At 39.1% G+C, this 25,782-nt stretch overlaps 1 protein-coding gene across 5 annotated transcripts in view; it reads left to right on the forward strand.

Moving 5' to 3' along the window:
• SNTG1 (syntrophin gamma 1) overlaps positions 1-25,782 on the forward strand; it is a 363,466-nt gene that overhangs the window by 171,978 nt on the left and 165,706 nt on the right. For 3 of the 5 annotated variants that reach the window (XM_074880862.1, XM_074880897.1, XM_074880890.1), the window contains exons 2-3: positions 6,717-6,771; positions 22,461-22,595. In XM_074880862.1, the coding sequence (XP_074736963.1) occupies positions 6,745-6,771; positions 22,461-22,595 (162 nt within the window). In that variant the 5' untranslated portion in view covers positions 6,717-6,744. Of the gene's footprint in view, positions 1-114; positions 445-3,781; positions 3,839-6,716; positions 6,772-22,460; positions 22,596-25,782 lie in introns of those variants that run through there. The other 2 variants (XM_074880880.1, XM_074880871.1) reach the window with 2 other exon arrangements.

Raw genomic sequence — 25,782 nt, forward strand, 5'->3', positions numbered from 1 at the left:
GTCATTTCCTTCAGTTATGCTTATTTTGTTAATTCAAGCTCTATGAAGATATGCTAGAGTTTGTGATTCAAATTGTAGCATATGAGCAGAAATATCTGTTGAGAAACTCTGGTTTGCATTTTCCTTGGTGTATGGGAAACATTTCCATCAATTAACAAGGTGGAAATATGTGCTACTTTATAGACTTGTACTCTGGAAGTAAAGCATATTCATATTCATTTGATTCAATGAACATCTTCTGTACTAAGGCTGGTATCATGTCCCTTCTTCATTTAATCTGGTTTTAATTTTCATTATTCATTGTACTTTTTTTTTTTTTTTTAATCAGGATTTTTACAATGTATCATCTGGGGGAAATACAGATTTTTCAAATTTCACTGTGAATTATTTTTCCGTTAAGACCTTCTGCAATTAACTTTGGATCTGTCATGTGCATATATACAGGTATAAGTATGTATATCAGTTATTTATACTGATCTGAAAATCACGAATCAATCTCAAATAAATATGTGGTGTTATGCTATTTCCATGTACTGAAAGTCAAAGCATATGAGAATAAAGTTATCTTTTTTTTTTTAATGGAACAATGCTTTTTTTTTTTTGCTTAAGTGAAATCAAAAGATGCGATATGATGTGGAAAGTTACACTCCTAACTGTTAGCATTAGGCAGAACGCCAGAAGCATAAAATTTGTATTTGACTGGGAAACAATTGCCTTGGCAGACGAATCCCAGTATGTCTTTTATAAGGAAATTCTGTGTTGAGAGATAATGGAGAGAAAAAACAGACTGCAGTACCAGATAGTCAGAGAAGAAATTCTGTTCGTTTTTGATACAAGGCACTATTATTTAGGCAAAATTGAAAAATGGTCTAAATCATGACACAATTCATGCAGCCTCCAGAGCAGTTAAGAATAAGCCCTGCTTGGGCTTGACATCTGCGCTACCTCTCTTGGAATTAAGTATGTAATTGTATTCAGACACTTCTAGTGAATCACCAAAAGGTAATATTGGGAAAACAAGAGATCAGGCACAGATTTTTTTTTTTTTTCTAGCAACGTTCCAGTCTTTAACCCAAAGCTAAATTTTTCTGTTCCACTTTGCCATAGAGCATTTCACATAAAGGCATGCAGTAACAGCCCACTGGCATTTAACTTCACCATTTTCAGATTATTCTCCTGTCATACTGCTTTTTCCCTCTGAAAGATTGAGTGTTGCATTGTTTTATTTATTTTGTCATTTCCATCAGTTTATTTTTGCCAAGCCAGACTGGGTTACTCGTTAAGTCATTTTGAGGGTGTTTGTTCTGAGGGGCACTAGATAATTGTTAGTGCAAAACGTACTGGATAAATAAACAGGAGTCCAAGATATGTTCATTCAGTTAATACTGCCTTGTAGCTCCCTGATTCTTGGAAAATTTGATGTCTATACAGTGAATCCTCGATTGAGCTTTCCGATTACAAATGCTTGCAACTACAATAATAAATTATGACTAGCAAATAAATATCATTCTTTTAACCAAGGTAAAATGAATTAAACATTAAAAACCTTGTTAGCTACTAATTGCCAACTTCAATTCTTTTGAAGTATGAGCTTTGCTAAGAGATGAACATTTTCTTAAAAAAAACTTTGTCAGGTGATTATTTTCTTTCCTGCCAAAAAAGTGTGCAGATTTTCAGACTTCAGAGTTCATCTCAGTCCTTGAACTATCAGGTAGATTGAAGTACGTGCAGCTTAGGGGCCTCCAGCTTTATGAGCATCTTTCAACTTAATTTATTAAAGCTGTAATTCTGTGCAAGGGATATATAGATCCCCCTTCATGATTGAACTCTATGAGGGAAGTATGAGGCTGTGTTTGGATCTGGAGACTATCTGTTCCCAACTCATTGAGAAATTTTTCACCAAATGATTTCAATATGTTACTATTGTAAATTATTAAAAATCATTATGTTAACTGAAAATAAGTAACTCAGTGTTCAAATGAAATATAATTCAAGTGTCCTGGAAGGCAGTAACTGGATAGGGTTTTATTAATCTGTGGTTACTAAACTGCTCCTTTGATTTACTGTGCTGTCTGCATGTCTCTGACCACTCTTCCAGTACTAAACACCTTGTGGCAAGCTGGATGGAATGAATATGCCTTCATGGAATTTGCATTTAAAGTAATACCTCTTTTTTCCCCAAAATATTTTTCTTTCCCCAAAATATTTTTCTTTCCCTTAAAGCACAAAGGACCAGCTATGCTACATGTAAGGATAATTTCTAAGCCTTCTTTCCCTATTTCCAATGGAGATGGTTTTGGGTTTTTTTAATTATTGCTAAAAAAAGAAGCCCCCGTAGAGTTACAAATATGTATGTTCCATTTCCTAACACACACAAAAATGACAGATAGGATTTCCTTCAGATAATCCCAGCAAAATTGTTGGTAGACTGGGGTCAGGAGAAGGACTTAAAAAGACAAACATGAAGTTTAGTAGTGAACTACTGTCACAATTAGTGACAAGTCTGATATTTGTACCTTTGAAGCGTGGTTTTAGTCTCTTTCCCAGTTAGCAGTTCAGACAGTTCTGACAATAAGAATTTCTTATGACTTATCTCCAGCAACTAAGAAGTATTCAAGCTTCAGTGATATCATATACTAAATTAAATTGCATTTGATAATACATCGTTTTGCCATGAACCTGTTATTTGTGTATACAATATTGTATTCTTACTTTGCGCCAGTAACCTTGAAAATGAAGTGTTTCCTACTGTTGCTTCTATAGTAGTATTATATTTGGCTTGTGGTATTCCAAACACTTTACAAAGTGTCTCTTATTACTGTTGTGTGCACATGAAATTTTGTTTGCTATCTTATTTTGTTAAGTATACTGTAGTATTCAGTCATGGAAGTGCTTTGTGAAATTTCATCTATTATACCACTGGATGTATGACCTGATTTATTATAAGAAGATCAGAGCATAGCTCAAGTGCTCAGTGCATTATCTTAAATGAAGCTTTGTCTCTGAGGGGTGCCATAGCCTTCAAGTTTACCGTTATGTTTTAGCCACTGATTTCCCTTTAGAACACAAATGCCGTAATAATGCTGCTCAGTAAATGTTTCTTCCATACTGAATAACTGCTTGTTCTGTCAAGGGGGTGTCAAGTTCTGTTCCCAACCTGTCTGTCGTGTTACTTCCTTTACATCTATCAGCAGAGGTGAGCTAAATAAGTTTGGTAACTCAGTTTTGGAGGAAGTGCAGATTGCAAATCAAGTCAAAAGGAAGGAAAGTAACTTTTCAAAGCTTGCTTGTTTTCATATTTTTGATTGCAGTGGTTCCCAACCCTTTTAGAGGATGCCTCACTGCTGTTGGAGCCCCTCTTTGACTTATGCATGCCACTCATGCCTCCCCCTGTGCTTGCACAACTTAGTCTGTCCTGACATTGTTGCTGTGTACCCTGCACCTCCTCCCTTCAGAGCCATAGGCAGCTCGTTTCTCACCTTCTGGAGCACAGTTTGTCCCAAAGCAACCTAAGGACGGGGAGGGACCAAAAAAAATTAAATATTCAGGCTGAAGTGTAACCAGTGGGTTGTCTAGTGAGACAGAAGGAAGCTTCTAAGAGAGCTGGAGAAGGGCTCCGGTGAACATGGCAGTGATTTGGAGATAAGCGGGTTGCAGTGGTTATCCAGAGGCTGATCGGGGTTATCTGTCGGCAGTGGGTTTCACAGTTTATAATTTTACAAATGTTTTATTTTTAAAATTACTTGGTTTTATACTTTCTGCTTTTTTTCATGTATTACAGGAGGAGACAATTATTATTGGGGCATTTTACCAGCATAAGATCATAAAATTCTGCATGGTGCGTGATATGTATTCCTGTAATTTAATCATCTAGAGTGTTTATTTGGGGTGTAAATGCTGGGAACAATGACGTTTCTGAGCTGACTTACGCACTTTGTAATCAAAACCTCTATGTGCTGTTTCTAAAATATCAAGTGTTATAAAATTGCTGATAGTCAGAAAAAGAACACTGATAATGGGCTCATATTCTCTGTATGCAGCTGCAGATGAGAATTGGTAGGAAATAGAGGGATACAGAAGCAGTGGCAGCTATATTGCAAAGATCAGTAACTGAGTTGAATGCCTGAGAAACAGGTACACTCATTGCAATGAATATGATTTTGTGTTTAGAATTATGTAGTTCCAGGTTTACATTTTAGAAAATATTTTAATAGTAAAAGGTCTTGTCACAGATCATGAAAAATTGCCTCCAACCAGCTTTCCCAGAGGAAACTGTGTGTAACCTTTCTATGGGAACCAGAGAAGTTATTTCAGTAGGAGACATGTCAGGAGAGTATTTGTTGTATATTTTATTTTAGCTAGTTGTAATTTAGCATGTAGGGGAAAAAAGGAAGTATCACCAAGGTGATTAGCAGGTGGATTCATCAAGTATGAACAAGTAGTGGGAGGCAATATTTATAGTTTGAGGACTGTCACTCTGAAGGCCAGGGTCTCTTTGCCATGACATCTCTCAAGACATATGACAGAGAACGATGGCTCCTGCCTTTCAGGAGTATTTTTAAGCATACTAGAGTTAAGGGAAGTGGTGTTTAAAATGTTGGGTTTTTTTAAAGTTTTTTTTTTTAAAAAGAGTTTTAAAAAGGGTTTTAACGGGTTTTTCCATAAAGAATTTGGTATTCATGTGACGCTTCATAGTTCTAAGATTGCTAAATTGTTATCTGAGCAGAATTAGAAGTTATTTTAGATCATGAGCTGTATATATAATCAGCTATGATGCTGCAAAGCCTAGTTGTTCTTGACTCTTCTTCTATGTGATAATACAAATATTTCTGAAATAAGCAAATAAATGCATAATACAAAGAAGAAGATAGAGTAATACTGAGTTGTGGAAATGACCTGGATTAGATAGGACTTAGATCAAAGGGTAGCTAAAAAAAAACCCAAAGAGGAATTGTCATTGACTGTGGAACTAAAGTTGCCCAAACCCAAATTTTTCAGAACTTTCATTAATAAGGTAGAACATAACATAAGTGAATACGCTTTTGACTGCAGTAGCAATTACTGACCTGACATAATCAGGGCTTAAGAAAGGAGAACACCACAGTACTTAAATCTATATTTTCAAGATACATACATTTATAGTTCCAGAAGGCTACAAAGTCCTCAGAATACTTTGCTAAAGTATTATGTGCTAAAGTATTTATGCATAAAGTACTATGAGTAAAGCCGCTTTCTCACTTAAGCTTACTCAGCACCTGGAAAGAGAGTTCATAAAAATTACAAGGAAACATACTTAATTGCACATTGACTGTTCCACCAGAGAGAAAAGTCTTCAAAATTGTAATAGTGACCTTGTTTTTTATGAGCACTTTGAGAGCAGAATTACAGATACAGTTCTTTACTGGATCTTGGTGCACTTGTAAAGCTGTTAAGGAAGGAATGATGATGGGTGCCTTTTAAATTCGTGCTTTGTAATGTAGCCAACCTAGGCTAGCTCTGCTAGAAATTAGTCTAGAGGACAGGCTATGAACCAGGCAGAGCTCAGTAAATACAGAACATTAACCTCATATGTATGCATGCACTTGGGTTTAATAAAACTGCATCCAGGGCAGCAAAACAAATTGAGAGCCTTAATTAAGAGATTAAGAGATGTTGTTATTATTGTTATTATCATTATTATTACTAGGACTTACATTTTTGTACTATGTGAGGTATAGTTTTTTTATACTATTTTAAATTTAGGCTAATGGGACAAATTTTGAGTTGGAGCTTTGAGTGCTATATTTATAGAAATCATTGTAAGCACATAATTAATACGGAATAGCAATAAAATGCTTGATGGAGAGGATTTTGTACAGGTTTCATTTCTCCAGCCATTGAATGAAATGTCTGTTTTGCCCAGGAAGTGTTTCCTGGCAGTGTTATTGGCTGGTGCATGAGTATTTCTATTGCAGAACCAGCAGCAGGACACTGTTATTATCCTCTGATAACAGCCTGTTCCAGTGGCTTTATCTCATAAATAAATGAATGCATAAGCGTGCAGTGGGATGAATACACTTTAGGTAAAGGCCAGGCAAAGTAATAATCACAGGATTTGGTGTGACATTTTGCCAGCACTCACACATATTCCTGACTTCTCTAACATTTGTTTTTTCAACTCATAAATATTTCTGCAAAGTAGGCACACTGTTAAATGACGCAGGCTTCCTTGGAGAGATTATATGTTAATGAAATGTGAGACAAAAGTAATTGATGCATACTGGATTTTAATTAGGGGAGAAAAGAAAAAAAACAAGTCTTTTAGAAGAGAGAGGATATTCTGAAGAGCAACACTTAATTGTCTACATTTCTGTTACTATCCAGTATACTCTTACTTTTGGGAAAAAAAAAAACCAACCAAACAACCAACACAAAAGAAGAAATTTACACATGCAATAAGAAAAGTAAGTTTGAATGCCCCATGGAAGGGAGGAGGTGTGGGAACATGAGCATTCCTTTGATTATATTCAATGAAACCAGGTTGTGTACTTTATAGAAACCAGGAGCAACTACTAACACCTTACACTTCCTAATCCTGTTGCAACTTTGATCATTGCTCTTTTTAAGCAATGACTATAACTGGACCTAAAAAAGGGAAGTGCAATTGCTCAGCTCAGCTAACTTTTATGTTTTGCAATATCTTTTTCATTCTAATGAAATCTTTCTCTCCATTTTAGACAAATATCACTTGCTGTGTCATAGCACATGGATTTCAGGACCGCCTGTGAAGAGGTAGGATCACATATTTTTCTTTTCAAACAATAGTAAAATCAAAATCAATGAACTTTTAATCCTTTTTATATGCAAAATCCTTTTTTTACCACTGTTTTCTGAAATGACAGGAATTATATAATCAGTTCAGCTGATCACTTTATGGTGGCAGGCAGACTGTAGTAGAAGATGAAAGAATTTGCCCAGGTGTATTCATCACTAGCTGTTCTAATTTACCTCTTTAGGCACAATGTAGGTGCAGGTAGCTATGTTTTGTGTGAGCTTTGCTCTTAGTGAAGTGTTTATATCTGAAAGCCTGTACATGAAGAAAAACATCAATGGAACCAGAAATCTGTCTGGTGCTATTCAGCAAAATCAAGGGGGAAATGTAGAAGTATGGGAAAAAGGAAGGTGGGGAGAGGGGAAGCTGTGAAGATGACCAAAATGAAAAGCAATGCCATTTTGATCTGATGAGGTAAAAGAGTTATTTTTGCTTGAAATAGGTATAGTTTTGGAATGTCAATGCAAAGTACTTCAGTCCACTCCACTAGAGATGGGGAAGTGCTTTGCTTTCTGTGTTCATACTAACTTGACCTTAAAGAAAATAAGTGAGTTGTATTTATAGACATTAAAAAGGGCATCTTATTTACTCAGTGGTTGTCTATGAACATATTGTTTTAATGCAGTTTCACAACTTCAGCAATTGAGACACAGTGAGAACCATTTACACCAAATTACATAATAATGCTGATGCATATTATGATTGAAAAATCATGACAGTTACCTGTACACTGAGAATTGCAAACAATGTTTAGGAAGTTATGACTGCAAACAAGAAAACTGGCCATATCTTTAAGTGTGACCATAAGCCCATGAAAAAATAGAAGTGGAGTGATGGGAACAGCACTAGAACCAAGAACTAACTGCAGCTAAAACCAATTTTGACATGAGAATCGATTGGTATTAATTAGGGGGAAAGAGAAAATAAGCAGGCTAAAGAACATTAAATCATGGCAGCGTTCTGAAAGGAGTAGTAGGGTCCAGACCTAATATGAAAGTGAAACTTGCCTTTGGGAAAGAATACTGTGATGGTTGTCCAAGATCCTATGTATCAGGCTTTAATTACTCAGAAGATCCATGCACAATCTAAATTCTATAACACGGTATATCCCAGATTATTTGCCTGGAAAAAAACATTCTTATAAGTTTTGAGGTTTGGTTTTTAGAATAGAATATTTTCAGTTTGAAGGGACCTCATCTAGTCCAACTAGGTCATCTAGTCCAACTGCCTGACCACTTCAGGGATGACCAGAAGTTAAACCATGTTATTAAGTGCATTTTGGTTTGTTGATTCTGTTTTGTTTTTTAATTTCTTATGAATGCACTTACTGAGGCAAAGTGGCAGATTCATATTATTTTCATAGGATTTTTATGTTATTATTTAAACTGTATGCTAGTATAGATTATCCAGTGGCAGTTAACTTCAGTCTGGGTCCAGCAGCTGTAACAAGAGCAGCCACAGAAAGATGACCTGGCATATGAGTCCTATCTTAGCCTTTACAGTGCAAGTACATTGACAGGTCTATTTCATTCTGTATATAGCTTCTAATGGGGCATTGATTTCAAATTTAGCTCTTTAAAAATCAGCTGCTTCCTTGGAGCTTCCTTGATAGACATGGGAAGGAGAGGATGACTCCACTCATCCTAAGAAAGCTCTGTAATCTGGAGACCCTAAAGAAGCTCCTTTATCTTTTATATTAATAAAATTAAATGAGCCGAATTCAACAGTGTATCTTCTTTGTGTAAAATGAGCTGTGTGCCACAGAATCAGTGGTATCACTTCCAAGAAATTCTGAAAACTATGATCTATATCTTTCCTTTCAAGCCAATCAAAGTTAATACAATATAGATTTTCAGCCTATTTTCATCAAATGCCTATATCTAAATAAATCATCAGCAGCCTTATGCTTACACATAGTGTAATTTTTAACTAAAACCTCAGCACTATCATTATAAGGCATCACCTACTTTGGTTTCTGTTTGGAGGAAAATATTGAGCTGCATCTGAAAGCCAAAGAAAACGGAGGCGGCTCTGTGCCCCGAGGTCCAACAAGTAGTGAGGGTGAAGATGTATTCCCAGTAGACATAATCACACAGAGGACACATATACACTACTTGTATCCATATATATGTATATTCTTATATATACTTATGGATGTGACCAGCCATGCAGATCACATACTGACACACAGAGCACTCACAAACACGGACAGCACCAACAGCCTCATCTGCTCCCCTCTCTGGCTGAACAGGATGGAGGTCCACTCATGAGAATATATGTATATGTGTGTACAGTGTGGATGCCTCCAGCAGCTGGCTTAGACAGTCTGCCTAGCAGCTACCCCTGGATCCCAGTCTTCCCAGTTGCTGGCAGCTGGGCCTAAAAGCCTCTGAGGCTTCAGACCCTCTCCAAATGCTGGTACAGACTATCACACACTCACACACACACACACACACAATCACACACCACAGAATCCCTCACCCAGAAAAAGAATTAGAAAAGAATTCAATAAGAGGATAGAACGGACTGCATGGATTAGTCTCATGGCATGGCCAGACAAACATACTGACCAGAAAAATATTTACATGTGAGCAACCCCTTTTTATCCTCTTAACCCTCTGTTTTCCCTTACCTGTTCCTCTCCAAATCACTCAATCCTTTTCCCCGCCTTTGGTTCTTCCCCTAAACATCCTATAAAAACTCCTGTGTAATCCAAAACTTCATCCCGTAATGTGTCCCACACCCCCAGGTAGTGACCTGCACTCAGTTCCAAAGGTGCTCTGACATTTTCTTATCATGATGGGTTTCACACCTGGACACTGGGGCTGGAGCTGTACTGGGACAGCCTTGTCACGGGACTAGGCCAGGTGTCCCTTTTTCTGCATGCTTAATTTGGGTTCCCACCTGCCATTGTGCTCCTGTGTTCCTCTGGGCTTGTGTGTGTTCCTCTGGGCTTGTGGTGATGGGCCTTCAATAGGCTGATGTCCCCTTTGCTGGAACTGGGCAGAGTGTTATTTGGACTTCCTACATCTGCCATAGTCTGTCCGTACTCCTTTGTGTGCATACAGAGAAGATTTTCTCATGTAACCTAATAGTTGTGGGTTTTATCTACTTCTTGTCTTCTGGAAGGGTTCATTTTTGTTTCTCCACTGATGTGGACACTTTCCTTTAAATTGCACCATCCATGTATTAAGTAATTACTTAATATGATTGTTCACTTTAATTCAATATGAGGTGTAATCATCTATTCTGTCAGGAATTTCAAGGTCCTTTCCAACCTAGATGATTCTGTGATTCTGTAATTCTGTGAATTTCAATTCCCAATGAATACCTTTCAGCTATTGCTTTTAATACAGTTTTCTTAATACCTTAAAATTTGCCAAACTTGTCACCAAAACGTCATCTAATATTTGAGCTTCTTATGAAAGTGACAATAGTGACTAAAGAAGATACCATTGTGGCACTACTGCCTTAATTAACTTGTGGTTCTATTCCATTGGCACATCTTCAGCAACCGTTTAGTCACATAGCCACAGACATTTTGGTATTATTTTATTTATTCCAACTATTGACATGAAACATAAAGTAACTGCAGACTTTGCTCCACATACTTTTCTTTAATTGGTTATCTAGTCAGCACATTTACAACTTTCAGCCTTCTTTCCCCTCCATCCCCTATTGTATCAAATTCTCAATTGTACTATGTATCTGGGAAAAATAACCTCTGTCTTCTATGCCAAAATAGTTGCTAGGCAGTTTTGATAATGGCAATAAAAGCTGTCATGAGACATCTTGGCTATTCAGTCTTCCTCTTCTTCCCCTCTTTGTTTTGTTTGTGGCAAAACCTCAAGCCGAGAAGGCAGAAGCCCAGGGAAGTGGGAGAGCCTGAAGCCGCCTCCCCCCTGAGCAGGAAGAGTGAGCTGAGAACGAGAACAGCGGGGACTCAGAGTGGGTGGAGACTGGAGTGACAACGCCCAACGCCCCTCACGTACAAGAGCAGCCCCCAGGGAGCATGGCAAATAGGACGGGCAAACAGGGTGTGGCACGTCAGAAGGGTGTGGCACGTCAGAAGAGTGTGGCGTGGCAGTTTGCGGCAGTTTGGGCAGGCAGCACGAGCAGGCAGGGCACAGTCCACCTCCTGGGTCTAGAGCTTATCTGAGCTAGTTGTCATCTTATCGTCCTCCACAAGTAGACTGAACTATCGTTTCCACTTGCGTCAAAACCACCACCAGAAAGAATGTGGCGACCCAGACAGAGCTGCCATGCAAACATGCAGCGGTCCAGGTCCCGGGCTGCAGGGAGTGCTGGGCCCGTCAATCCTGTCGGAGGGCAGCACTGACAGCACCTGTGTGCACTGTGATCAGCTGGATGACCTGCTCAGCCTGGTGGCGGAACTCAAAGAAGAGGTCACAAGATTAAGAAGTATTAGGCAGTGTGAAAGGGAGATTGATTGGTGGAGTAGCGCCTTAGAACCCCTGAAGCAAAAGAAAAACATGGAGGCTCCAGAAGAGGTGGGCGATCCCTCACCCTCTTGCTGCCAGGCAGAAGGAGGGGACCCAAGAGATGGGGGAGACTGGAAACAGGTCCCTGCTCAGGGAGTCAGGAAAATACCCTCCTGACCTTCCTCACCTTCCATGGTGTCCCTTCACAATAGATACAGGGCCCTGGAACTTTTGAATGAAGCACAGAAGGATGAAGAAACCGAGTCAAACAAGGAGGAAGATGAAGGTCCACTAAGGCCAGGTCGCTCTAGACAAGATATTAAAACCAATTCTAAAAAGAACCCCAGAAGCATCATTGTAGTGGGTGACTCCATTCTGAGGGGTGTCGAAGGCCCAGTATACAGACCGGACCTGCTTCATAGGGAAGTCTGGTGCCTTCTTGGGGCCCAGGTAAAGGACCTCATGATAAAACTCCCCATTCTAGTGAGACGTAAGGACTACTACCCTCTCTTGTTTTTTCAGGTAGGTAGCGACAACATTACCAGGAGAAGTCGTAAATCAATAAAGGGACATTTCAGGGCCTTGGGGAAACTGGTTAAGGGGTCGGGGGAACAAATGGATGAACTGTGGTAACACCTGTGAAAGCTCAGGCTGGACTTAGGACCTCTAAATGCAAAAAGATGCTGGGGACATCAGCCCATCTGAAGTGCATGTATAACAATGCACACAGCATGGGTAACAAACAAGAGGAACTTGAAGCCGTGATGAAACGGGAAAATTATGATGTTGTGGATATCACAGAAACATGGTGGGATGTCTCCCATGACTGGAGTGTGCCAGCTGATGGCTAGAAGCTCTTTAGAAGGGACAGACAAGGAAGGAGAGGCAGTGGGGTGGCGCTGTATGTTAGGGACTGTTATGATTGCTTCTAACACAAGTATAGTGAAGACAGGGTGGAGTGTCTTTGTGTTAGAATCAGGGGGAAGGCCAACAGGGCAGATGTTGTAGTGGGAGTCTACTATAGGCCACCCACCCAGGACAGAGAGGTGGATGAAATATTCTATAGGCACTTAGGAGAAATCTCACCATCGCTTGCCCTTGTTCTTGTGGGAGAATTTAACTTCCCAGACATCTGCTGGAAATACAACACAGCAGAGCGGGATCAGTCCTGGAGATTCCTGGAATGTGTGGAAGATAACTTCCTGATGCAGCTGGTGAGTGAACCGACCAGAGAAGTTGCCCTGCTGGACCTCCTCTTTGTGAACAGAGGAGGACTGGTGGATGATGTGGCAGTTGGAGGCTGACTAGGGCACAGTGATCATGAAATAATAGAGTTCTCTATTCTTAGAGAGGCCAGGAGAGGGGGCAGCAGAACTGTCATCCTGGACTTCCAAAGGGCTGACTTTGACTTGTTTAGGCACCTGCTTGACAGAGTCCCTTGGGAGGCAATCCTGAAGGGTACAGGGGTCCAGGAAGGCTGGACACTCTTTAAGAAGGAAGTGTTAATGGCACAGGAGCAGGCGGTCCCCAGATGCTGTAAGAGAAGCTGGAGCCAGAGAAGACCACCCTGACTGAACAATGAGCTTTGGCTGCAATTCAGGGAGAAAATGAGAGTTTATGGCCTTTGGAAGAAGGGGCTAGCCACTCACAATGATTACAAAGACGCTGTGAGGCTATGCAGGGCAGAAATCAAGAGGTCTAAAGCCCAGTTAGAAATTAATCTGGCTTCAGCAATCAAGGATAAGAGATGTTTCTATAAGTACTTATAAGTTCTATAAGAGAGCGTCCATCCCCTGCTAGACGCAGGAGGAAACATGGTAACTGAGGTGCTTAATGCCTTCTTTACCTGAGTCTTTAATAACAGAATCACAGAATCATTCAGGTTGGAAAAGACCCTTGGGATCATTGAGTCCAACCATCAGCCCTACTCTGCAAAGTTCTCCCCTACACCATATCCCCCAACATCTCATCTAAACGACCCTTAAACACATCCAGGTATGGTGACTCCACCACCTCCCTGGGCAGCCTATTCCACTGTCTGACCACTCCTCCTGTGAAAAATTTTTCTCTAATGTCCATTCTGAACCTCCCCTGTTGCAGTTTAAAGCCATTCCCTCTTGTTCTGTCACTAATTACCTGTGAGAAGAGACCAGCACCAACCTCTCTACAAAGTCCTTTCAGGTAGCTGTAGAGAGTGGTGAGGTCTCCCCTTAACCTTCTCTTCCTCAAACTGAACAGTCGCAACTCCTTCAATCGCTCCTCATAGGATTTGTTCTCCAGGCCCTTCACCAGCTTCGTTGCCCTCCTCTGCACTCGCTCCAGCACCTCAATATCCCTCTTGTATTGAGGTGCCCAAAACTGGACACAATACTTCAGGTGTGGCCTCACCAGTGCAGAGTACAGGGGGACTATCACCTCCCTACTTCTGCTGGTCACACTATTTCTAATACAAGCCAGGATGCCGTTGGCTCTCTTGGCCACCCGAGTACACTGCTGGCTCATGTTCAGCTGCTTGTCAATTAGAACACCCAGATCCTGCTCTTCCACACAGCTCTCCAGCCATGCTCCCCAAGCCTGTAGCAATGAATGCAGTTGTGGTGGCCCAAGTGCAGGACCTGGCACTTGTCCTTGTTGAAGCTCATCCCGTTAACATTGGCCCACCGATCCAATCTATCCAAGTCCCTCTGTAGTGCCTCCCTATCTTCATGCAGATCGACACTCCCACTTAAGTTGGTGTCATCTGCAAACACTGATGATAAACTCGATGTGCTTATCAAGATCATCAATAAAGATGTTAAACAGAAATGGTCCCAACACCAAGCCCTGAGGAACACTACTTGTGACCAGCCCCAGCTGGATTTAGCTCCATTGACCACCACTCTCTGGGACCGTCAAGACTAGTTGTACTGCGGGAATCCAGCCTCCTCAGTCAGAGGACAGAGAGTGGGAGAACGACTCCCCCACAATCTAGGAGGAGACAGTCAGTGACCTGCTGCATCACATAGACACACACAAGTCTATGGGACCAGATGGGATACACCCAAGGGTGCTGAAGGACCAAGGCTGGGGTGCTTGCCAAGCCACTTTCCATCATTTACCAGCAATCCTTGCTGACTGGGGAGGTCCTGACAGCTTGGAAATTGGCCAGCGTGACACCCATATATAAGAAGGGTCGGAAGGATGATCCAGGAAATTACAGGCCTGTCAGCTTGACGTCGGAGCCTGGGAAGCTGATGGAGCAGCTCATCCTGAATACCATCACACAACACATGTGGGACAACCAGATGATCAGGCCCAGTCAGCATGGGTTTATGAAAGGCAGGTCCTGCTTGACAAACCTGATCTCCTTCTATGACAGGGTGACCTGCTTATTGGATGAGGGAAAGGCTGTGGATGTTGTCTACCTTGACTTTAGGAAGGCCTTTGACGCTGTTTCCCACATCATTCTCCTGGTGAAACTGGCTGCTCACAGCTTCGATGGGCACACGCTTTGCTGGGTAAAAAACTTGCTGGATGGCTGGGCCCAAAGAGTTGTGGTTAATGGAGCTAAATCCACTTGTCAGCCAGTCATGAGTGGTGTCCCCCAGGACTTGGTTTTGGGGCCACTCCTGTTTAACATCTTTATTGATGATCTAGACGAGGGGATCGAGTGCACCCTCAGTAAATTTGCAGATGACACCAAGTTGGGTGGGAGTGTTGATCTGCTCGAGGGTAGGGAGGATCTGCAGAGAGATCTGGATAGGCTGGAGCGATGGGCTAAGGCCAACTGCATGAGCTTCAATAAGGCCAAATGCCGGGTGCTGCCCTTCAGCCACAACAACCCCCAGCAGCGCTACAGGCTTGGGGAGGAGTGGCTGGAGAGCTGCCAGTCAGAGAGGGACCTGGGGGTGTTGATTGACAGCTGGCTGAACATGAGCCAGCAGTGTGCCCAGGTGGCCAAGAAGACCAATGGCATCCTGGCTTGCATCAGAAATAGCGTGGCCAGCAGGGACAGGGAAGTGATCTTACCCCTGTACTCGGCACTGGTGAGGCTGCACCTCGATTACTGTGTTCAGTTTTGGGCCTCTCACTACAAAAAAGACATTGAATTACTCGAGCGTGTCCAAAGAAGGGCAACGAAGCTGGTGAAGGGTCTGGAGCACAGGTCGTACGAGGAGCGGCTGAGGGAACTGGGGTTGTTTAGTCTGGAGAAGAGGAGGCTGAGGGGAGACCTCATCGCCCTCTACAACTACCTGAAAGAAGTTTGCAGAGAGATGGGGATGAGTCTCTTTAACCAAGTAACAAGCAATAGGACAAGAGGTAATGGCCTCAAGTTGCGCCAGGGAAGGTTTAGGCTAGGTATCAGGAAGTATTTCTTTCCAGAAAGGGTTGTTAGGCATTGGAATGGGCTGCCCAGGGCAGTGGTGGAGTCCCCATCCCTGGAGGTGTTTAAGAGTCGGGTTGACATAGTGCTGAGGGATATGGTGTAGTTGGGAACTCTCAGTTTTAGGTTAATGGTTGGACTAGATGATCTTGAAGGTCTTTTCCAACCTTCATGATTCTCTGATTCTGTTTCTTCTGAATATCTTATTTCCCTTCTTTCTCTGTCCTCCAGTGCTGTAACCACCACCACTACAGAAGAACTGACATCGCTCTCCCAAAATAATGAGTAGGGCTCCGACTGTCATTGGTACTTCCACCCCCATCTTTGCTGTTTCCAGTAAATGGTTGGAACTGAGTTTTAATCAGCATGAAATCCAAATATTCCACCAAAATGCACTGAGGCTAAAGCACATTTTTCATAGTGCCCATGACATATTCAATTTTTTTCCTTAAACTAGTCTTTTCATTCTAAATAACTGCTGCTCTAGTGTATTGGATGTCTCTGAGGGAACATTAATTCTTTCACAGTACTGATGCTTTCATTCATTCCTTACTTTTTGTAGTGTCTAGTAGTGGGATTTGGTATGAAATTTGGACACTGAAATGGTCTTGTCTGCTTGTAGGTACCTGCATATGTACCTTATGCGTAAGTTCCTACTGCAGATCTGAATAGTTCAGTCATTAGAGCCCAGTTCTCCCAAATCCTGCTGATCAGCTGAACAGTCCTCTACGCTTTATTGCCTATAGTAAGCATTGATTATAATGAGAGCTTAAACACATATGTAGATGGGCACAGTTTGGTGTAAATCTCAAGATGATTCCTATGATCCTAATGATTATTTTCTCCCCTAAGCATGTTATCTGTAGTCTGTGCTGCCTTTCAAAGCATCTTAAAGTAGTTTTATTTTGCAAGAAAATACCTTCTGTGCTAGACAATTCAAATATTACTACAAAATGATGAGGTCTTACACACATGCACACGTTTTTTCTAAGGGAAACTACCTGCTATCTGATGGTGCAAAGGTATAGTTAATTTTTTCTTGTGGCTTCTCCACTTCCTAGTTGAAAATTTTCCATTTTTTCATATTGAATTATTCTGGATTCCACGCTCTTCTCCCTCACTGATCAGCAAATCTATCCATTGTACTGCTTTTTGTACTTATTTAACAATTTCTAAACCATAAGACTATCCAGCTCCTCTTTTAGCCTTTATCCTGAGCTTTCTGAACTTTACAAGAGCATAAATTATAGAGTCTCTGGGTTCTTTAAATGCTCTCCTGTACTCACTTGACCTTATTCTATATTCTGAAAACTATCTCTTGGAAGATAAACTGAGTCTCTGACATAATACTGTCCCCTGCAGTGAAAGTACCCTTCTGATGAAATTGAAGACTTGTGATGATTATAGTGCATTAGAACATTTTCCCTTTAGATACCTTTTTTTAAAGTTGATATATTCCATGGACTTTATGAACAAGCTGCATGAGTGGCATCGTAACTTTTCTAACTTTCTAACTTTCGAAATCTCATCCTTTAGTTTTATTAGCTTGGCTTCTTTTTCCTAATATAACTTCAAACTTTCACACTGATAATCTATTCATCTATTTTTACAGTACTGTCCATTGTTTCTTTGAAGGATTACTTTGAATTGGTAAACTGTTTGTCCTCTACTTTATGAATCCTATGAATATTCTTGTAGACTTCACAAACTTTATAATTTGATACATCCTGTTGTTCACAGGTCTAGCGACTTCTATTACAGCATCCATCTTAATGGGATTTTTTTGCCTGCCACAGAATGTGTTTTAATTTTTAAGCAGTGTTTTGCCTTCCTTGTGTCTTTATTTCACAAATACTGTTTTATACTATTTTGAACTGTTTCTAGTTGCCTTTATGCCATTTTCTGATTTACACATTTCAGCCTCAGCTGATGATTTCCTTTGTTTATAAATGCTATCAAATGGCAATGCGGGGATTTCTAATACCTTGGGTTTGTGGGTTTTTTCTTAAATCCAGCTTCAACTCATAATTTAATCCCAAATTCACAAGATAGAAGATGACTGGCAATTTACAATGCCTGTGAGAATGTCATGTAATAGGTGAATTAAATTTGAAGAAACATGCATGTTCTCACAATAGCCTTCAATATTATTTTATTATATCTCTTGGCCTCAACTGTAATCATATAATCTAGTCCCAGTAAACTCATTGAAATTCAGACATCAAAGCTTGTTTTCTTGTAGTGTCAGAAAATGAAAGTTTTTTCTCTAAAAAAGTACCTTATATATATTTCCAAATGTCTAATTTACATATTGAATTAATCAGACTGTATGAAACAAGAAAATTCTGTCTAAGACTTTATTCTTTTGAGAAAATCACTTATGAAGAATGACATAGACAAATACCTGGGAAATTCCTAGCAAATCAAAGAAAAAGAAGATTAAGTCCAAATTCAACATTTTCCTGCGCTTCTTTCAGGTTGGAGTGTAAAAGTCACATGCAGAGATGGACTTACTACCCTTTGGATTGGAAAATGTTGGTATCTGATAGAAGAGGCTCTGAATGACAAGCTGAACGCATCCCTGTGTATCTGGGCTGCATTCCAATTTTTGACAATATAAGTGCTTTTCACTTACGCTAGCAACACTTCCACAGAATGAGTAGCTGGACCATTTAAAAGATATCCTTTATGTGTTTCTGACACATATTCCTACCTCTTGTATTCATTGCCATTACTGTCTTATACCTCTGATTCACTTTTCCTTTTATTATTATACTTGCAATTACAAAGCAGTGACAGGCATATTTCCAAATAGTCAGAGGTCTGCCTCAGTTCAAATAAGCATCCAAAAGTGTAGATATTCATCTGAAGAGAACTGTGTACATATTTAACACAGTTTCTACATCCATTCTTCTTACTGGTATCGAATTGTTGATGGTAGAAATACATTTCAGGACTTAAAACTAAATTGCAGAGGTTTAATTTATTTTAGGACATACCAGCCAAAGCAAAAACTAAAAATCCAGGCCACCTTGCATAAAAAATGTGATGAGAGATTTTTTCCTGTTCCTTTCTTCCACTGGTTCATGGACTAAACTATTGTGGGTTATCTGTTGAAGTCTGCCTACTGATGTGGATCTAGAAGAAGGAAAGCTAACCAAATTTTTTTGTTATTGTAAAGCAAAAGAAATAGATAAAATAGGATAAACAAAAAGATATAGTCATGTCTTAAAAACTAATGAAAAGTATTTAAAATTGCCTGAAATACTGAATAAATCTCCTCCAGAACAAAACATCAGCTCTTGGCGCATCAGTGTTCTTGTCTAACTCAGCTTAAAAGGGTGTAGAATGAGATGACAGAGACAGTACTGTGCAGGTGCAACATTCACTGCATCCGTTCCTTAGGTATTGCTACCTTCCTTCGCCACTACTTTTGCTTGAAGTCACTGACTCTCCCATGTGGAAACTCATTATTTCACCACTGTGTATTGCTTCCATATCCTTTCCTTAGCCTACCTCATCCACTTCATAAACATGTGCAACTTCACTCAGTTTCCTTGCCCTCTTTACAGCAGGTACCAAACTCTATAAATAGGGTTAATAAAGTAGGATGGTATAAATGTAAGCAGGGCAGTTCGTGGCAATGTTGGCTCAAACATACAGTCAAGGTGTATTGACTCGAACATACAGTCAAGGTGTATTGGCTTAACAAACTGTTATCAGCTGAACTATGCTTCTCTATCCATGTCTGCTGTAAGGTGATGCAGTTTATCAAACATCTGAACACAAGAGGATACCTTGCATGACCTCACACTGACAGTTACAGTAGCCTGGCTGATGTGCCATATGCTGTTTTATTGCTGTAAGTCAGGGGTAGGGCAGACCCCTCTGCCAGTGAAATGTAGAAGGCTCAAAGGGAAAATTTTAGCACACTCTCTCATGGAATCTCTTAAAAATTAGTAATGGGAACAAAAGCTAACATCAGCCACAACCCAGCACCCACACACCTCATCCACACACATGCATGCACACCATCTAAGCTCTTCAAATGTAAGAGATGGAAGGGGTATAGTCTAGACAGATGATCCCCCTCCAACCAGAATAATTTTGTTGGGGCCACATGGATGAAAAATGTTGATGTGCCCAGTCCTTTACATGAAAGCATATATACAGGATGTCTTCCCTAAGTTGCAGCTCTGAATAAGGATGCAGGAGCTCATATCTTTATTTGATTCAGTTTACTGGATGCTTTGAAGGGGCAGGGGAGAGAAGAAAAAAAGGCATTTCAGCACAAAAAATGAAACATAATGAAATAATTAAATTCTAGTCTTTGTTCTCAAGGACTTCTCTTGAGCTCATTTAGTGAAACTGAACTACATTCTCCTTTATATGGTTGTTAATGCTGGTCTCAGGTAAGAGAGGGAAGGAGGTAGTAAAATTGAAGATTTAATTTTGAACTGTATCATAAACCAGCTTTCATAAAGCCCAACAACAGTAAAGTGGTTCATTACATTTTAGAGTGTCTGATGTAAATAAGATCCCTGAGTGTGTGTGATCAATCTTTCCAAGGGCCAAAATATTTTGCTGTTTCCCAAGCTTGGCTTCCTTGTTCAGACTGAATAAGCTCAGCCCACATGCATTTAGAAACCGATTTGAATTTTGATTTTATTCTAATGGCTAATTGTGTCTGATATATGCCTCTAATTCCCACAAAGAAGCCCCTCAGCTTCAGCAGAAAGACTCTTTGGAGATTTTATAGGGTTATTGACCAAATCAGAAATGTGTGGTCAAGTAAGGCAGGGTTACTATAATCAGTGTATATCAGAGGCAGAATTTATTCCATTGCCAGTTACCCAGAGAGGAGGAAAGGCATGTCTGCAAACTTTTCTGCTGGACAAAGGCATTTTATAAGTGGTAAATGTTTGTAGGCTAACCCCTTTTATTTGACCATAGTTATTTACAGCCTGCTTTATTCAACTTCCATTGTCACTTACTGTTTACTTCACAACTCCATGGAAAGAGGAGTCATCTTAGTCTGTAAAGCAGAAATTATAAGGAGAGGACCAGGGGAATTTAACTATTTTACATTCTCTTTATTTTATTGTTGTAATGTTTTATGTATGGTATGATAGGGAATTTTTCAGTGGTACTGAAAACTGAACTCCTGTCATGATCCATTTATTTGACTTGTCTGTCGATGTCAATCGATTTCTATCTCATCCTGTTAAAAAAAAAAAAAAAAAGACACCTAAATATTAGAACAACGCTGTATGATGTCTTCTGATGAGAGCTTCCACTGACCTCAATGTGAGTTCAGTGCATGGAACTCTTCATTTTTTTCTTCTTCTTACTTAGTTTAAAAAGATTAAAAAACAACGTCAGAGACACTTTCAAAGTTATGGCTGACTTATACACATTTGCTACTGATGTCCAAGGGAAAACAATTTCCTAAGTTTGAGTTTTGAGCAGTAGTGACAGAACAATTTGTCAGTGGAGAACATTATATAAACCTATTTAAAGGTTGTCCTCGACCTTTCCACCTCTTTTAAATCCTCTTGAGAGCAATTTAAACTTTTCTTCTGACAGTTGCCTACTGTCAGTTCCATATTTGTGTTTGTTCTCTCCATGCTATGGATGTAAGGTATGAGATCACATTATGGAGAGATCTTCCAAATCCTCTTTTAAACTCTTGTCTGAGAAGGAGCCCTCAGATTCAGCCAGGTCAACCTTGGCAGTTAAAGTTCACAGCAAGACTTTTGTTTCCTTGATCTCCTCTCAAGCCAACTTTTTACAGACAGTGGATTGAAATCTGACCCAAATGAAGACAATGGAATTTTTATTATTGACACTGATGAGTCTGAGATTTTAAATACTTTTTATATATTAATTTTGTTCTGAGATACATACATGCATACATATATATGTGTATCTATGCAAATAGGTATAGGTATCTAATACTGTTAAATTACATGCTGTAAGGCTAAATTTTTAAATTGTTTGCAAACAAATTTCTCATACCAAAAATGCTCTGCCAACATGACTTTTGTCCATTTATGAAGTCTTATAAAGAGTGCTACTTTCAATGCAGCCTTCAAGGAGAAATTATAAACTGCTGCTGCTTACAAGTGCAGACTTTTTCACTGCTCAAACATCTTACATATATTGCCCAAAAAAGTAACACAAATAGATACTACCACAAAGACACTCTTAAATTGTTAGAAAGTCACGTATTGTATATTGAAGAATCCTACAGAATTCCTGATCTCTAACCATAAATGTAAAATACAGAAGTGGAGAAAGAAGGAAGTTACTAGAGGGAGTTGCATTCTTTGATCTCTTTTCTCTTATTCTTAACTTCAGCATCCTCATTTGAAGAGGAACATAAAAGCATAAGTCAGTGTTGTGCTCACAGATCAGGAGAAGCCCACAACAGGTTCATCTAGGCTGTCAGTGCTCACATCTGTCTAGTTTGGAGTGGTGTAATATATGAAACATTAGCTTTTATTTCATGTCCAAGTGAGGTGTCATGTTTTAATACAAAGATGGAAAGTAAGAGCACAGCTACTCTGAAGCAATTTGAAAGGAGTTTCACAAATTCACCATGGACAGGATAGCGCCTTATTATAGCAAAATCTGCCTTCTCTATTTGCTACTGCTACCATCATTCTCTTGTAGTCTGAGCATAGTAAATAAATATAGTGATCACTGGTAAGAGTTTGGGATATTTGTTGATGTGCTTATGGTAACTGTACCTATCTCTTAGCTATTCTGTTTCAAAATTCCACTTCTAGCAATGCAAAGTGCTAACTGAGAAAACTTTTTTTCTTTATCCCTTCCTTTGAAGACAAAGACAGGGATTTGTTTGCTGCAGGATGGTAACCAGGAGCCTTTCAAAGTGCGACTGCACTTAGCCAAAGATATTTTGACGATCCAGGAGCAGGATGTGATCTGTGTGTCTGGTGAGCCTTTCTATTCTGGTGTAAGTAGTTTTTATTTTTTCTTTAAGTTGTATTTTATACAGAGAGAAAATACTCTGTGTGTATGTGTGTGTGTGCACATGTGCACACACATATGTATGCATTTACTCCCACAGTTTGATATTTCATTTTACATTGTTAACACTAAGTGTATTTTAATATATCATCTTTCAAGAGTAAATCTTAGCAATACTCAGCTAAGAAGGAGCAAGAAGATAATGAATAAATTATATGCATGACTATGATATTGTTTCTTTGCACTTCACCCTTGAATATTGGAGCCACCGAATGCGATAAGAATGACACAAACAGTGATTTTTGCAGTGAATAGAGATACCTCATTGTACTTACATATTTGAGTATTGTCAGTTGATGAGTAACTGTATGGCAGAGCTTTGCTGGTAGAGGAATTATCTGCTATCCTCTATTGCTTTGGTTGCTTCATATGGTAGCACAACACCAGACTTCACGCGTGCTGCCAGTCCATGCTGTGAAGGTCACTAGTTTTACCAGCAGATCATGTTAATAAAGATGGACTTCAGCTGGAACAGTGAAATAGTGTGATTTATGTATTACTGTTTTTACATGATGTGTCAGATTTCTTATTTAAGCATCATACTGAATTTTGTGGATAAGAAACAGCTTTGTAGACAATTATTTGGAAGGTCTGTAAAACGTTATATAGACTAATATTGTAATGCTATTTTTTTATTTAATTCTAGAAGATAGCTAAAAAAATAGAAACCATTTACTATTCATTTCTATAGTTATTTTTATAGATATAGTAACTATGTTTTGTAGAGATATTTTTAAGATTTATGGGAAACTATCATAAACATTCTGCTCTCTTTTAGAGCTAAATAAAATTGCCATAGGATTTCACATTAAATCTTGAGGTATAGTAGTGTAATATCTGTTTATGCAAATGTTATGTGACTGCTATTTTGTCTGTCTATTAATTAATTGGTGTCTGTTGTCACATCCCTGTATCTCTAAATACAAGTATAATAAAACGATACAAAGCAGAAACCAGAAATAAATTGGTAGAATGTTAGCAGTGCTAACAGTGTGGAATATTAATGGAAAACGTATAGAAGAACCCATCTCACTGTTATGAACATCTCAAAGTGAATGGTTCTGAGTTCTCTGAAACAAGAGTAACACACTGCCTACAGTGTCTCCATACAGGCTGGGTTTATTCACATGACAAATCTGACATTAGCTTTTGACAGTTTCATGCTGTAGAAATACAATTTACTAATACTTTATATAAAATATAGATGCTCTTTTTAGCAATCAGACTGTACTGTTCCTCAACATACAGGACATCCTGCGGCCCGGATAGAAAGAAATTATAAGTGCAAGCTTAGGCTACAGTTGTTCAATTAGCAACACACACTGTGGTACCATTATTCTACCAACCCCATTCTGGCATTATTTATTAAAATATTTTATTGCTAAAATTATTACTTTCATTATTGTGTTATAAAATGTATTACTTCTGCTGAACTTGTTATTTAAATGTCTTCATGAAATGCATATTTAATTTTTTTTTTTCATTTCACAGAAAGGCTTTCTCTTACAGTTTTGCCTCTTTAGTTTTGCAATGGCACTGCAGAAAATAGTGGAAGATTTGCTTCACCAGTTACACTCCCTGTATCTTATTTGCATATTGAATGCGTAACTCATTAACTGATTGATATTAGTGGGGTGATGAGGAGTTTCTTTTCTCTTGGAAGTGTCATTGTTAGGCTAGTGACTTTTGAGCACTTTACCCTGATTTCCTCTGGGATTAAGACTAGGTCTTGAATCAGTATGTTCATTCCAACTAAGGATGATTGGCATTTCAGAGAGTTAACTGTCCTTTTGTCACAGGTCATTTAAATCATCTGGAGTCATGTGCTTTGATTGTATAGCATGATCAGAGAAGCCCCACAGGCTTATTTTTTTTGCATTTTTTTCCTCATTCTTATTCCTGATTTACAATCATAGAATCATATTATTAGATTTCTTGTTTGTTTGTTTTTCTTATCTTTACTTTGCTTGGTCGATTTTGCTTTGTTCTTTCTGTCATTCTAGATGACTGACCACATCTGGTTTTCTTTTGCATGCATTCTACAGAGCAAGGACAAGTGTTTTCATTTAGCTACTGACTGACATTGAATGCCTCATGGAATAAACCCTAAAGAATAAGATTTGTAACTAAGGAACAATAGCCTTGTTAAATTTTACAGACAAGTAGCTACAGTAAAAGTTCTTTTTATTTTTTTTTTTTAATAAATAATCTTCAAATAATTTGATTATAACGTTTTACTTAATCACTTGTGCACTGTGAAGGAACGAAAGGCTATTTCTATGTTTCTAGTTCAGAACAGTATCTCCTCTGTTTGCTGGGTCTGAATCAATTTGCATGCTCCTCTGTGTAGGACAGACTTTAAACATGCACTTAACGTTCCAGTGGTATTCTGACCTGCATCCTACGGAATAATCTAAATGAAATCAATGGCTCCTTAGGAATGAGGTGCTGCTTAATGCAAGTACATGGGATAAGGACCTAGTTCTTAATTTAGAACATTTCAATTTTGGTGGAAAACAGTGGTAGTTTCCCAAAACTAGAGAGGTGCAAAGGAACCTTGTTTCTTCTTTCTTTGTATACAGTTTGCAGTAAGAAAAAAAAAATGCATAAAAGATTATAAGCAACAAAAACAGTGTTAAACACTAAAAAATAAAACATCTGTTTCTTTAGTAGGCTGAACAAAATTATAGTGTTAGTGAGGATCTTGCAGCAATTGTACCTGTAACAATTCCATAATGCATCAAAGATCATTTAAAGGATCATTGATTAGGTCTAAATTTGAGCATCAGTTGCATCAATATTACAGAGATTTTTTTATGTGTGCAACAAGAAAGACTTGCTTTTCAAGAGACAGAAACGTAGTGAGTTCTGGATTATGCTGCTAGTGGATATCTGATGTAGATTTGAACTCCAGTGAGAATGATCAAAAGTGAGATAAGAACATTTTGTGAAAATCAAAGTCTGGAAGGCAGTGTCTTTATGTAAAGAACTGAAGGAGTTAATGCCTCAAACGTTCATTGAGACACAAAACGAGAAGGACAAGCTGTGGCCTTTGTGATTAGTCTAAGGAATGTCACCCAAGGAAGCACAGAGTGTATCGAAGGATGCAGGTC

This window comes from Strix uralensis, chromosome 1, assembly GCF_047716275.1.
Source record: "Strix uralensis isolate ZFMK-TIS-50842 chromosome 1, bStrUra1, whole genome shotgun sequence".
NCBI classification, from domain to species: Eukaryota; Metazoa; Chordata; class Aves; order Strigiformes; family Strigidae; genus Strix; species Strix uralensis.